The following is a 15,084-nucleotide window of genomic DNA, read 5'->3' on the forward strand; positions in this document are numbered from 1 at the left end:
ACAGCTTAGTACGGGTCCATGCTGTTCAAGACGTGCTGTAATCAAAGCACACAGAATTAAAAGCAAAGAGAAGAGCATCTCCCCTCCAATTTCATCCAAACAGTCAGACTGAGCATGTTCACCGTTTATCGTGAAAATAACTTCTCTTCCCTATAAATAGAAATAGACCATTACACTGTAGCAAAACGTTGTATATACAGGGCTGGAGCTTGATCGCTTTTGACTGATATGATGGTAAATTGATATTATCAAATAGCATAATGCACTTGCGTGATTGTGCTGCAAAGTGTGAATATTTGTACACATCACTCAGACACAAATCCATCCATGAAAGAGCAAAGTAGAATAGATGTTATTGTCTATTCATAACCGGTCGCCATACCAGGACAAACAGCAGTTGTAAGTGATAAAAGTTACTAAAAACATGAGAAAAGCCTGATTCATCAAACTTTCTGTGTAATGTGGAAACTTTGGAGGCTGGTTAAGAAGCCATACAGTTTTTATTTTCATTTCAACCCACAGTCAAACATTTCTAGTCCTTCTCTTGCACACACACACACACACACACACACAAACAACACATGTATCTGGCTGTACTGCAACAGTGTCTGAAGTCACAAGGAATACATTTTAGATGACGACCAGGAGGTGGCGCCATATAGTCAACTTAGACCCAGCGCAAACTCACCTCAGCCTGATGAGATTTAGAATTATACAACAAATAAACCGCACACGTGTAACTGTAGTGTAAATTCAATGCGTTCAAACGATATCAGACACCAACAAGTCAGTTTACATTTCTTCCTTCTTCAAAAACAAATATGTGATTTTTCAAGATAAAGCATTTGTTTGTGTTCTAGGGGAACAGAAGAACAAATAGAATCTGTTTTGCGCTCTGCATGTAGGAGCTTTATAATAGCTGCAATGTGGACTGATAGTAATTTCATAATACATGAAGTGTGATAATATACTGCAGATGTATGCACACATTTTAATAAAAGCTGAGACAATAATGCTAAAAGTACTGCATTTTCATCCGACCATCTCTACCTTCACTTAATGGAAGTATCAGTTACAGTAATTTTCATTCTTTAGGATAGTCCTGTCATGTCTAATAATTAGAAAAGCATTAAGAAATACAACGTTCAGTTCGAGGCACCCTGTGATTTCATTTCAAATCTTTTTTTTAAGTTTCAAAGACGGAAGGAGTGTGTCGATACCTGAGAAACAGTCCATTAGGGGTAGGGCACTGGTCACCAGGTCACCTACTGATTTCAAAACGAATCTCACTGATGCACCGTCAACATTTCTGTTACCTGAAGCTGTGGATATGTGCAAAAGTAACGAGCCACCAATAGCTTCATCACTCCTGGCTCAGTGTTGCCCTAATTTTAGAAACGCTAGTGTGAATATTTTTGGGATCAAATAGATGGAATAAGGTACTTTTATTTTGGTAAGTAGATCTTTTTCACTCATTTCAAAAAGTTGAACTTTTGTTGTGCTGCCCGTCTTTATTGCAGTTAAGAATGACCTTGTTCTGTTACTGTATAACTGCTGGAAGGAGAGATCTTACTAGCGGCTAAAGGTCACATGTTAAAGGCATTTGTAAAGTTAGTCAAGACGAAAGAGAAACAAACATCAGCACGTGTAATCTTTAGATGAAAATATCTACAGCCTTGCTCACAGGTAGAAACCAAAGGCTGATGTCAGTATCGAAGAAAGAACAGTAAAGTTATGGTGCTTCTGTTGTGCTGCAGGCTAAACTGTATGTTTCTGGTCCAGTGGTTTCCTGAACCCACGGTCACATTTATTACCACAGGCTTCACAGCCAGCGGTGGGAAATAAGCAGACTGTACAAAAGTTGACCTTCTTTAACTCGACTTCTTTCACAGTGAAACACAAAACTTTATGAAAAGTCAACACCTAGTTAGTGCACGGTTGGAGTGAAGTCAGTCTTTTGGCTCCTCGTGGAAGTTATCCTTCATACTGACTTAGAAAGACATGTGGATGAAACAGGGAATACCTTCAATTCTGTCCGGAGCGCTTCACTTCAGAGTCTTTATAACAGGGTGCCTGAAAAACAAAGCCTCAGACTGTGACGTTGACATGAAGATTCATTCAGTGGCTGGGCAGGCAGAAAGCACAGCCGAGGTGTTAGTCAGGAGAAGTCACAAGCATGTGGTGATCTTGAGATGGCCCTTCCACTCAAGACTTGAATGAAATACTTTCATTTAGTCAGATTGTCTGCCAGCTCTCACGCAAGCTCAGGTCTTGCCTGCATTTCTCCACGAGATGCTGTGCGCGCTCGCATGTACTCGCTGGTCTGAGCCGCCCCCTGACACCCATTGCCACGGCGCCACCTCCGAACCGCCAGGAAGGTGTTTGTACCATACACACCTGTCAGGAGGAAGCCAAAGATCTGTGGAAACAGGAAGTAGAAGAACAATGTCTGAATTTGAATGGGGAACAAAGGACTAAACGTGTACAGACTGATACGATTAGGCTTAAAAGCTTACATGTTTTCAATTGCATGGATAAACATACAGAAAAATGAATTTAATCACGCTTGCTCAAAGCCCACACTCATGCACACAAATAGTCTGGTGCTAAAGAAATGTGCATTCAGGTTTGCTTTGGCAGCACATGCCATCTGCTCAGATCAGATCAGACAGCAACTGGAGCTACCAGGCAGCGGCAGCAGCAGTCAGAGAAGTCAATGATCTGGTCAGAACAAAAGACAAACAGGAACAGCTCCTGCATTTTGCTCTGCTCGGCCACATATATGAGATATCGAGTCGGGTATCCTGAATGAGATCTTTGCTGAGCTCTTTTATTTATTTATTTATTTCTGAATTGTTAACCAATGATATGCCTTGATAGGAAACTTGATGACTGATCAGAGGAGGTTTGTAAAGATGTCTGCCATGTTTTGTGTCTGTATATCTTGGCAAAAGAGGATGGTTACGACTACTCACCACTGCTGCTATTTCAGCTCCAGTGTTATGGTTGATGCAGGCCAACACAAGAGACGACAAGAAGAAAAAGAAGGTGCTGGAAGCCGTGTTAACCAGATCCTACAGGGACACACAAAAACAAAAGTTACATGAGAAACCAGATGTTCATCAATACTCATTTTTATGCTGCTGATGCAGAGTACTTAAAAAATGATTTGTCATTTATCATGTTGTCAGTGGTGAAGCATGAAATTAAATGCCATTTATACAGTTAGGGCAATGCTTGAGTTTCACTACCTGTATCAAAACGTTTGTACATGCCTTACGTTGTGGAATATATACATGTTTTCTAAAAAAAAAGAAAACAATAAATCAGGAACTATCTGATCAAACGATTTAAAAAGAGAGCATGCGATACCAGTTTTCAGTACTTTCTTCATATGGAAACATTTTGGTCAAAACCAAAAATGTATTCCGGTTCAATCCCCAGCCCCACACGAAGTATGTCATATTTAAATTAAAAAAATCATCAATGATATACACAAAATATCGATCACACAGGAGGCTTAAAATAACACTTTAATTCAATGCACCGAAAGCACTCAAAGCAACAATGTTATAACAGTGGCCTCCTGTCTTTTACATTTTAATCATTCTTCCTCACAGCAGGAGATGTTTTTTTTTTTTAACCTCAAAGCACATCAATGAAAGTGTTTAAAGTATTTATGAAATCTGAGATGTATTCCAAACATAATGCTGCACGTAAAGCTGGATCAATGCTAATATCAAAGCTACAGCTAAATGAATCCCTTTTAGAGTCCACACACATTTGAGGCTTTTTTTGACACAATTCAAACCTGTATTTGTCTCAGCAACAAGGCTGATGCCACGTGTAGGTAGGACATCCTGCCAAACTCAACTGTAAAACTGCAGGAGGGCAAAGAAACCAACAGCATACTTAAAAGCCACCGAGCACCTCATATTACACACAAACAACTCACTCCATCCCCCACTTTTTTTTTTACACATGAGAAGGGGAATGAAAGAGATTCTACCCTTTGATGTTCCACTCTTGCTCTCAGCAGAGCAGGCAGTTACGGGAGGGTTAATAACGAGGCGCTCAGCACGGCTGGTGCACGGCCCTCGTGATCACATGCGTGATAGTGATCATGACAGACGTGGTCTCTCATATGACACACAACGCTCATACAACAGCGGCGATGCAAAGGCTGAAACAGACACAACAGACAACTCAGCAGGGCAGAAAAACTGCAACTGATCGTGCAATTGAATCAGTAATGCATTCATATGGAACCATAACACCTCATGCTATGTACAACGAAATCATAACCCCACCCATCACACACATACACATCCCCAAAGACACACTCCGATGCACACGACAAACATTGCTCCCAATACAAACACACGCTCCCATCCATCTGGCCCAACTGGTTAGACAGGAAACACTGTTTAACATTCCAGTGTCCCGTTCTCAGGAGTAGAAAGGCTTTTCTGCAGCTTTCAGATCCCATTTTCTCTCAAGATCCAGTCAGCTCAGTCCCCGAAGTTGACCCTGAGCCTCTCTGCTTCACTCAGGTCACAAATTCCACATCTGAACCAGGCCGGCACTCTGGACAACTTTAAATAACACGAGCACAGACTGGACCAAACCACTGGCTCTGTGGCTCATTATTGGCTGGTATAATGGTTTTACAGTATTCTCTCTATCTGCTGAGATTCAGAACGTTGAACCAAACTCGTACGCTTTAAAAAACAAACGTAAATTAACTGAGTTTAAGTTGAACCCAGGTCAAGTCCAACTGAGCTACTCCCACCCGGAGATACTGTCCACCATACTAACGGGGAGAGATCTAGTACTTATAGCAAGCAGTTGGACAATCCAGTTGAAACCTCTGTCAACCTTGACCAACTTACATTGTCCAAAAGCACAAAGCCCCGTGACTTTATCTGCTACAAGTAACAAGACAGGATCCACAACACAGCAGTAAAAAATATACAAAACAAACCTAAATGATATTTTACCCCATTCGTGCCTTTGTAAACACTCATCTGTATCAACAATGTGGTCTTTAACAGTAAACTCCAACAAGTTGTCTTACAGAAGAGATCAGGATCAGGGATGTCATCAGAAGTCAGTAATAGTTTAGTTTTTTGCTTGTATATCGGGTTTTTGCAAAACAAAATAAAGAAAATGTTGCTTGTTAAGAGATTCATTGTACCACATGTTGTTCCGTGTAACTGTATGTGGTTCTATGTTTCTGTTGTGCTCTCAGGATAGAAGCCAGAAATAGTCTTTGGACTGCAACTATGGAAACCCTAGAGGACGCAGAAGACGACTAATTATGAAATCTATTCTCCTGGCAGTCGAATGAAGTCCCACAGAGCTTGAAAGCTTCATGCAAAAATACAACGTCTCTCCGGGCTTTCACATCTACGCCCGACTCTTGTTGAAAGACAAATAAAGATAGTCGGGAAGTATTTCATGCCTTTTGTCTGCCTGGGTGGCAAACTTCAGCTGTCAAAACCAAAGAAAGCTTTTATTGGATTCCGCTTGTAGGTAAAGTAAATACAACATGAGCAGAGTGGTCTATGGTCTGAGCTGATGATAGATGAATGACTATGGCTAATAATAACCACAAACCTCAGCTGTGTGTGCAGATTCAGCAGAGAGATGTAGATCACTACTGGCAGAATCACACGGGGCCATCCAGGAAAGGATTAACACACACATGCATAAAGACGACATACTGGGTAAGTTATGATCAAAACGGGGATCTTTACTTGCAATATTATCCAGTACAGGTTTTGACAAAAAGGTATGTAAATTGAATACAAATATATTATTTGAAGAATGAAAACAAACACCCATACATCTGTTTAGAAATCACAATCAATAATAGATCAAATGAAGTCTGATCTTAGCTCTTATTGTAGATAAGATCTTAGATTCTGACTTCAGTGTAACAACTTATCAGAATAGTTGTCATCTCTACAATGTGAACGGGAATTGCAGATTTGCCAAAATGTCAACAAACAAAAAACAAAGGTGTCGATAGTTTTAAGTTCAGTATTGGTTGGAGTTCAAAAACTCATGTTTTTTAAGCACGTGGTTAAAATGTAGTTTTTTGTATGTTTTGTCGGCAGTTAAACTTATGGAACTTGAATACACTGAATATGGAAGCAGAAAACTATTTAACACAGAAAATGAAGCAATCTTCACGACATCTAAAAACTTCAACTCGTACAGACATTTGTGGAACACGAACAGATACAGACAGCGGCTTAGCGCTGCGCTCCTCGTGTGTCAGGATGCGACAGGCCCAGTCGTTCATCCCCAACTCATTCATGCATTGACGGTGATGAGACACCGTCTGTCCCCAGAACAAAACAAAACAGAATATATTGGACACACTGGCAGAGTTTTCAAACCGATGCTCTCCTTTTGATGGGAGAACAACAACACCATCCCTCTCTCCCCGTCCCTCCCCTTCAGGCTGTGAATGTTCCTCCCCGTGTGCGTCCTTACGGTCGCCCCATTTCTGTCCCACAACCCCCTCAGCGTGGCCGACAGTTATTTGGAAAACAATGCACCGAGTAGTCTGCCCGTATGTCTCTAGCCGGTTGTGCGAGGCAAGCTTAGTCGCGTGAACTAAACCCTGAAGTTCAACTTAAAAACTAAAAAAAGTCACCAAGTGGCTTCATAACAAGACGCCTGGACTGCGTTCATTTCCTTGTTGAAGGGGAGGGGGAGGCGGTCAGGACCTGTGTTTCCCCCCTCTGTGCTGCCAAAGTCATCACAGAGGGTGAATTGGAGGAGATGGGGGTCACATGGCACATAATTGTACGATCAAAACCCTCCTTCGAACCGCATTATAAAACAGCTCACTTCACAGGGGAGGAATGGCAGCGTCAGTCCACGGTGGAGAGTTTGGAAACGGGGGGGAGGCAGCAGAGGGGTTAACAGTTAGTGAAAAGCTTTCTAATGGTGGAATTCCCAGAGGCCTTATGTGACTGGAGCAGCTTTGAACTTGATAGACATAAACAGCGTGGGGTGCAGCCTACAACTGTGGAGTGGAACTGAGCATCATGTGCTTGTTAATTACAACAGCTTGGACTCACAGGGCACAGACTGTGAAATCAAACTGTAAGTCCGTCTTTGCCACAGTTCACTCACCAAACGTGAACAGGGTTTTTGTGTTGCAACACAGAATTTGTTGTCATCCAAATACATGTAATTACTAATTATATTTTTAAAAAAGCCCACCAGTCGAACTTCTTTGAAGAATAACCTCCTCTAAGTCTAATGGCAACCCACAACACAAATAATACATGTTGACAAATGCACATTTCTTGGCGATTAATCACCCGAATGGAAAAATAATTCAGCCGACATGAGACATGCCAGTGAGCCTCCGGAGAAAATGAACAGAACATCTAAGAAAAAGAACCAACGGATTCTAAGATTATAAGCACTGCCACTCCGAGACCGTGAAAAGGTTTCATTCCACCAAAAGTAGAAGCCAAAGGCCCTCCCTCCCTCCCTTCATGTAAGAGGTGGAATACTGTACCAAGGATGCCATAAAGCGATCTGATAGCTGTGGTTGGATTTGGACATCTGGCTTAACATCCACTGCTTCACTACAGTATGCACACTGTGTGGCTTTTTTTCCTCACTCCTCTCTGTAAAGGATACTTGGCAGCAGCTCAGAACACACCAACGTGTGTACGTAGGCCAATACTGCCAGGCCACCAGTATCTGCTGGAGAACACCCACCAGCTCATTTGCCTACAGCCGACGATGCTTGTCCTGGAGGAAACACTGAAACCGTTTGCACTTCCAACCAGCTCCATCCTCACTGAAGTTTCACAGTTTTGCTGGTAGAATGAGCTTGTGTTAAGCCTGAGCATGAATACATTTAATATCACTTTTTTTTAATGGCATACTACGGATGTCACATTCGGTCCGCCTGTACCTACCGTGAGGCTCCAGTTGACGTGGGGCACCTTGGTGTGCAGGTTGAGGCTGAAGATGAGGAGGAGGACTCCTGTCACCACGACAGCACTGCAGCTGACAAACTCAAAGAAGTACACTCCGCCACAGGGAGAACACATCATGATAGTCTCTATGCAGATGAATCCGATGAGTGATAGGACCTAAAGTGAGGAACAGGAGATGTTGAGGAGACAGTGTTATACTTTCCTCAATAGACAACAGAAATAAATGACTCCTGGTTATACTGCTCTTAAGGATGAAAGGGGTACTGTAGCCATTTCTGTAACTCTAAGTGAGTGTCTTTCCAGATGATGAAGGGATGGTCCTATGAATAGACCAGAGGTCGTGAGCCCATCTCTGATGTCTCACTCCTGGCAGCCCGAGAAGAGGCGTCCCTCCAGCCAACATCCATCAACAAACCACAGTATGGGAAGAATTCTGCTGTTGAGGTGCTCCTCTTGCCATCTAGCCTCCGACGAAACCACACGCAGATTACCGATTGGCTCGGAGACGTAACAGAACCAGGAGAATGCCACTGCAACATATTACCGACCTGAAGCAGCCACATTTCAACCAGTTTAGACCAGATCCGCTCTACCAGAGAGGGGCAGGTTCTACATTTTGTATTAACCGTTGTTACAATACATTGTGTCATGATGTGTATGAGTTGAGGGATGATGATGGGAGGTTAAACTGTAAGAAAATAGTCCACGGCGACATTTTGAGCTTTTCTTTTACTCCTTGTATCAAACTCATTTTGTACTTGTGCCCAACAGAGCAGTTTCATGTACACTATGGCAGGCCTTGCGTCTTATCTGTGTTTATCTCCCCTCTGTTCACTGAAGGTACAGGACGGAGTTGACTGAAGTGCGGCTTCATAAGCTGCTGATTCTCCATCAGCGAGACGCGGCAGGTTGATACCGAGCTGCGGGGTAATGATGCCAGCTCTGATGAAATGGATTTTTTTTAAATAAAGACCATAAAGTCGTGAGCGCGTGGGTTGTACAGGGGTGGGTCTGGGGTTTTCTGTAGTTGCAAAGATGAATTTGGGGTTGTTTATATTTTCACATATTAGTTTGTATAAATAAGAATATCGATCGACATTATTTCATAAATATTAATATTATTTATTTCACAAAGCCCCATCTCAAGAGAATGTTTAAATCCTTACAAATGTTTTGCCACTAAAACAAATGAGGCGACAATAATAGATAGATGTGGTCTCCATGCAAAGCTCCGTTCTGAACATCGATGATATGAAGATGAAATGAGAGACGTCGCCTACGGTTTGCATCTGTGAATGTGTGGTTATGTTTAAAATAGGCCTTATTCATAGAAGATGTAAGAAGGGCAATGGAGACTGGTCTGGTCACAAATCTCAAAGTTCATCATTGAGAAGTGACAAACTGACTTAAGGGGAATAGTTATTTGCAAATTTATATTTCTCCTGTTTTTGTGTGCCTATTTGGGACTTCAGTTATTTTTGGAACAACGTTTTTGGAAGTAATTGAAGTTAACCAATTATACAACAAAGCCTTTTCTGGAGATAAGACCGCTGGCCCGTTTCTTTTGTAGAAAAGTCTTTGAGACTCTCAGAAGAGCTTGAATCTGGATCTTTGAAACTTGTTTATTAAGGCGCTAATCTGACTCCAGAGTGTCCATCAAGCTTCAAAGTTAAGTACTTCTTAAAACCCTAACACGAGGAATGTTTGTGAAACCCAATATAGATTTTCTTCCGATCTCGAGTCCACCACAGCTAGTTGCATTGCTCGACACTGTTGAACAAATACATTTGCGGACAAACTCAAACGGTCTCATTAGCAGACGACCCCTCCTCCTGTCTGTCAGCAGCTCAACATTCAAGCCTGTTCATCCAGATTAATGCGCAGACTCCACCGTTTGTGACTCTCCTGCTTGTGACAGACTCTTGGTCCAATGTTCAGGAAACACCTACAGATCCTAGAGAGCAAAGCATGTACAGAACATGTCCAGCTTTCACATTACCAGTGACACGCTAAAGCAAAGACCAGAGAAAGCCCGTCCGATGTCCGGCCAACGTGATGAAAAAGTTCATATTTTGTGCAGCTGCTGAAGGCATATTAGAGCATGCAGTTGGATAGCAGTCCGTCTGTGACTGTAACACAACCAAAAAGGTTACACCCAAATGGGAGTGGAGGGCTGCATGGGCCTAGGGGTGATGTCATATCTCTTGAAGGAAGCGTATTGCTTTCCCCAGGTCTATTTGTAGCAGGTGTCAGGCAGACACAGGGGATCACAGAGCACTACTGGACAATCGTGTAAGTAATGATTTCAACCTTCACCCCTACACAACCTGTTCATCAACTCTCCTTCTCTTCTCTCTCCCTAATGCACACAAATCCTTATCTTTGGGATTATGCACATGATTAGTTGCCTTTAAAAAGGCCTCTAGAACTCAGATCCCCGTCTTACACACCATCTGTTCTGGGCAGAAAATGAATGAAGGAGCAAATAGGCCTCGCTGCGAAGACTACGCAACATTATATGCTGCACCCCCAACTGCTGTGGGACCTCGTGCACAAAACAAATGACCCCAAGTTGTCGAATATGCTTCAGCAGCCGCCCACAATCATATATGTGATGGAGAAAGTAGCCTGAATGCAGGTTATATTTCACCCCAGGGAATAAGGTAAGTGTGTGTTACCGTGCGTACAGGCAACAGCATGCATGTCTCTCCCCACATGCATGCACAATGTGTCCTTGTTGTCTTTATGTCTCCCATCAAGCCCCGAGTAAGTAATGTTTCGACCAGAAGAGAATTTAGCATATACAGTCTCTCTCAGAGCAGGAAGTGCTCGCTGACATTTAGGAGCATCTGGTAACTTCATTACAAAACATCCACAGACTGAAAAAACCCACCGTAGCATAATATTTAATTATCACTTGTTAGAATCGTCAAACGTGGGTTCAAAAACCATCGTGAGTGAACTGCTAATCATCATGAAGACATGAGGCTTGTTTGGAAACAAAGAGGGTTTCACTGGTGTTCCGTCGGGTCCGACAAGGTATCAGTTTCCTGTCATACGCTGAATATCAGTTGGTCTTTGTTGACCCAGTCACAGTAGAGGGACAAAGATGGACACACCTCGCTCAGGTTACATCCTACTGGGAGGCTGTTTCTGATCAGTACGGATCAGCAGCCTGTAGCATGCAGTGTACTGGACCAGTCAACTTTGCATCGATGCTCACCATTACTCCATACGACTTCTTTCTGTGCAAAGACGGTCTATTAAACAACACATGACTACCGCCCCCTTTCAGCCACGGAGCAACTTTCCGTTAACACAGTGATGTGAATAACAGGCACAAAACCTCCTCCGCAGTGTTTCCAGATCAAGCAGAAACTCTCCTGCATTAGGTCCTTGTACCAGTACAACACATGCAGTCGGCTTTGTATCGGCATCAATCAGTTCTAAAAGATCACCACACAGCCTCAACCGGGACGGAGACAAACTATTAAAGAGGACAGAACAATACAAATGCAAGCCAGTGAAGCCATTAGCGTATGGCAGCAAAGCCTTGTCGGCCTCCTCTTAGGTAACGAGTGTAAACTTGGATGACTTTCAATGGTCCCGTCCTTGGCGGTGAAGGAGATTTGACCGGCTCAAACCGGAAAGTCGGCATCAGCGCCGAACAAACCATTCAAGTAGATAGAAAGCACAAACAGAAGGAAGTACGATAATGCATTTACATTAGCTGTGCCATAGCTGTTATATGTGACTGCATATACATGAAAAATATTTAGGATCTTTCAGGAACACAGAGAGATGGGTGTGCACTTGTTTTGTTCATCAGTTTTAAAAAGTACATTAGCAGAGTTGCAATATTTGCATGGCATTCTTTCTTTCTGTGCTACGTTGTGCTGTTCTGGTAGCAGCATTTACATTCTAGTTGTATCAGGGGGGCGTTGGTGGTAAAGGTTGTGAACAAAAGGCTGGTTTTGAACCGTGATACTTTTTAGTCGTTGACCGAAATGCACAGAAACCAAATGTCTCGTCAGTTTGTAATCCCGTTAGTGTCTCAATCAAATCAAGTTTCCAATTTTAGATTGTATTTTATTTAGACAAAGCTTTGGGGGATGTGGAAGAAATACAGAAATAAAAAGTCTGTTCCGTCATTCAGCAGACAAGTCAAAGACAACATGAGATTGTTTGAGGAAGACCGTGGATATGAATCGTCTTCTGAGTTAGTGGCTGCTCCAAACGTCTCCCACACTGATGACAGACGGCTTCCTTCTCACGTACTCGGAAGTAAACATCACAGGTGTGTGCAACTGCACAGGCTGACTGTGCACGTCTGTTCGAAAAGTGGGACACTCAGACAGCCACGAGCATTTTAAACTTAAGCTTGAAAAGTGAAGCAGAGAAGCCAGAACTCTGCAGTTTTTGGACTTCTAGTTTGCTTGTGCTATCCACAAACATTGTTAGAGGTAGTTGCTAGCTTCCTCAACTCCATATGGTTTTTCCTGTTGTGGACACACCACATCATGTGTGTGCAGGCCTGTGTGTTTTGGCACCACAAGAGAAGAAATGGCTCTGGCTCGATAGATATTTCCTCCTCTGGTGAATTGCCAGAGCTTTAGGGGCCTTTTGTTGGTGCCTCTGTCTCAGTTCAGACATCTGGTTAAGACATATTGATTTGAAAAAGAAAACAGTGAATATGCATTTATTTATTCGAGTGGCCTCACAGTTAAGGACTTTGAGAGCAGCAGGGGAACAGCAGAGGGCAGGCACACATCTGAGGTCATTTTCTATCGACTTGCAAACATGTCAGGTTCCTACCGAGATACTACACAATACAATAATAATAAAAAGGTACTGTTGGGGATAACGCCACTTAAAGACTGTACCATTTTGTTGAAGCCAATGTGCATCCTTCAAAATAAGAGTCATTCATGGTTGACCAGCTGAGCTAAATTGACAGTTGGGATCCTCACCCCGGTGTGGTAGGCATACTGTTAGCATGAACCCTTACTAACCACTCTCGGGGGTGTGGAGCAGAGTAAACCAGGACCTGTAGAGCCACATCTGTTCGAATTAACATTTTGGGCTTCCTACTTCAGAGATAGATAGAAGTCAACTGTGAGGTTTTAATGCTAACATATTGGAGTATTGCTTTAAAAGGAGAAAAGCACTTTCCCTGCAGAGCCATGTTGTCCATATGTTCGTGGCTGCAGCTGCTCAGTGGATGTGATCCACTAACGGTGCGTCACAGTTGTACTCACTTGTATGTGCAGGCTAGCTGTAGCTACATCTATGGACATTGCAGTGATGTGCTCAAACTTACCACTTCAACCATCTTTAAAATCCCAAAGTATGACTTTAGGTACTCCATGTCGCACCGCATCCCCCCCAAAACAATCCTCGAATGGACGGGCTCGGTGGTGGGTTGATACGGACTGCTGGCCCCGGAGATCATAGACGTGTTGGAGGCCTCGCCGTCAAAGCCCTCTGCCTCCTCGGTGGTCCTCATGATGACTGTCGGGGGAAGCGGGACTCTCGACTGGCAACGTTACGACACACAAACCGCCTGGATCCACCTCACGAGCGCAGGCTGCGTTTCAAAAAAGCACACTTTGTTCCGTGCAGGCTGGAAGTGGATGGAGAAAAGAAACCAGGCAGTCCACTCTTCATGGCCACCCTACGGGGGAGACAGCCGCGACGGGTGCGCTTTCAATATTGCGCGCTGCAAAACCAGGCTGGGGTCCGTTTTATGTAACCCTGCGCTGTTTCCTCCTGGTTGAGTCTCTCTGTAAAGAACCGCACTTCTAACTATGTTAGCGGGCAGACTTGTACGAATCCTAGTGTCACCTCACCGTGGACGATTGTGGTTAGTTCAGCAGCACCGAAACAATGCCTACCGGGGGCTGTGTGACTCCTCTCTGCGGCCGAAAAAACATCCACCCATTGTGGCCCAGAAGAACCGATAGGACCTTATTGGTTCCGATTGTAAACTTCGGCTACAGTCTCTCTCCGGCAGCCCACAGTGAGGCTGTGCCCGTGCACCGCTCGACTCGCTATGGATGCGAGGGAAGCTTGTCTCCGCCCCTCTGAAAACGGCACATTCTTGCGTCGGCTCTGCGCCCGTTTTAAGTGTTCCCAAACAGCCTGTAAACCGAATCCAGCCGGAACCACGCCGACGGGACCGGGCTCTGCTGCATTGTTTCTGTCTCTCCTGTTTCTCGGACTGGTCCTTCCTCACCGTTTGCGTGCCATCTGCAGTCCTGCTCGTTCCCTCCAGCCAGGCCTGATGAAAGTATTTATATTCTCCACAGGATTACAGTGTGGATGCAGAACTTTATACTGTAGCTACTTTATCCTCCGGGGTAGCATTTAACTGCACTGATGCTAAAAGTTTGGGCTGTATTATCTTGAAAAACCTATTATGTGTCTAAAACAAAAGCTTAAATAATAAAATATAACAGATGAATATGACTGCTTTGCTACAGCTATTTTCTCAAAATTGATTGATGCAGGTGTGACAACAAAACACTTTGGATTTGTTATCAGATGTCAGATCAAGTAAACTTTCAGAATTCAGGGATACGCCTAACTTTCTTGAAATTGAATGAACTGCGACTCAGTGTACTTTACTGCCCTCTTGTGGTAGTTAGGGGTATTATAATCTTGTCTAGGTGATTGCAGAGCTGCAAAAGTCTATCCGATATGTGAATAACTGCATCCAAACAGCCATTATCCTCATAAAGTGGTGCAGTCACTACAGTCATTTCAGTTCAAGAGAGTTCAGTTCTTTAAGTGGCCTTGCTGGGTGACTACAAACAAAAAAGACTCTGGATGATACAAATGTGACGATTCACCCTTACAACGCATCAGCCAATACAATGTGTTGCAAACTGTTAAGGCTTAAACCAGGGGACATTGGAGTAGTAGGATAAAGGCAATTAAAAAATAATGACTTAACAAGTTCAGTTGAAACAATACAGATTTGAGAAAGCTTCATTTCAGGACTTAAATCAGAAAGATTGTAAAATGTTTACGTCGATAAAAAGATTCTGGTGGAATTAATTGGGACTGGAGTCTTTTCATCTTTCATAATATGTGATGGGTACAAAGA

General features: G+C 43.3%; 1 protein-coding gene across 1 annotated transcript; it reads right to left on the reverse strand.

The window, feature by feature from the left end:
- Positions 1-194: 194 nt before the first annotated feature.
- Positions 195-14,198, reverse strand: cmtm4 (CKLF-like MARVEL transmembrane domain containing 4). Its single transcript, XM_079284118.1, has 4 exons — positions 13,297-14,198; positions 7,956-8,132; positions 2,976-3,074; positions 195-2,419 (listed from the first exon to the last, which is right to left on the reverse strand). Exons 1-4 carry the CDS (start codon positions 13,480-13,482, stop codon positions 2,255-2,257), a joined length of 627 nt encoding a protein of 208 aa, XP_079140244.1. The 5' UTR covers positions 13,483-14,198; the 3' UTR covers positions 195-2,254.
- Between the last annotated feature and the right edge of the window lie 886 nt (positions 14,199-15,084).

Source organism: Melanostigma gelatinosum (genome assembly GCF_949748355.1).
Source record: "Melanostigma gelatinosum genome assembly, chromosome: 2".
Taxonomy (NCBI): Eukaryota; Metazoa; Chordata; class Actinopteri; order Perciformes; family Zoarcidae; genus Melanostigma; species Melanostigma gelatinosum.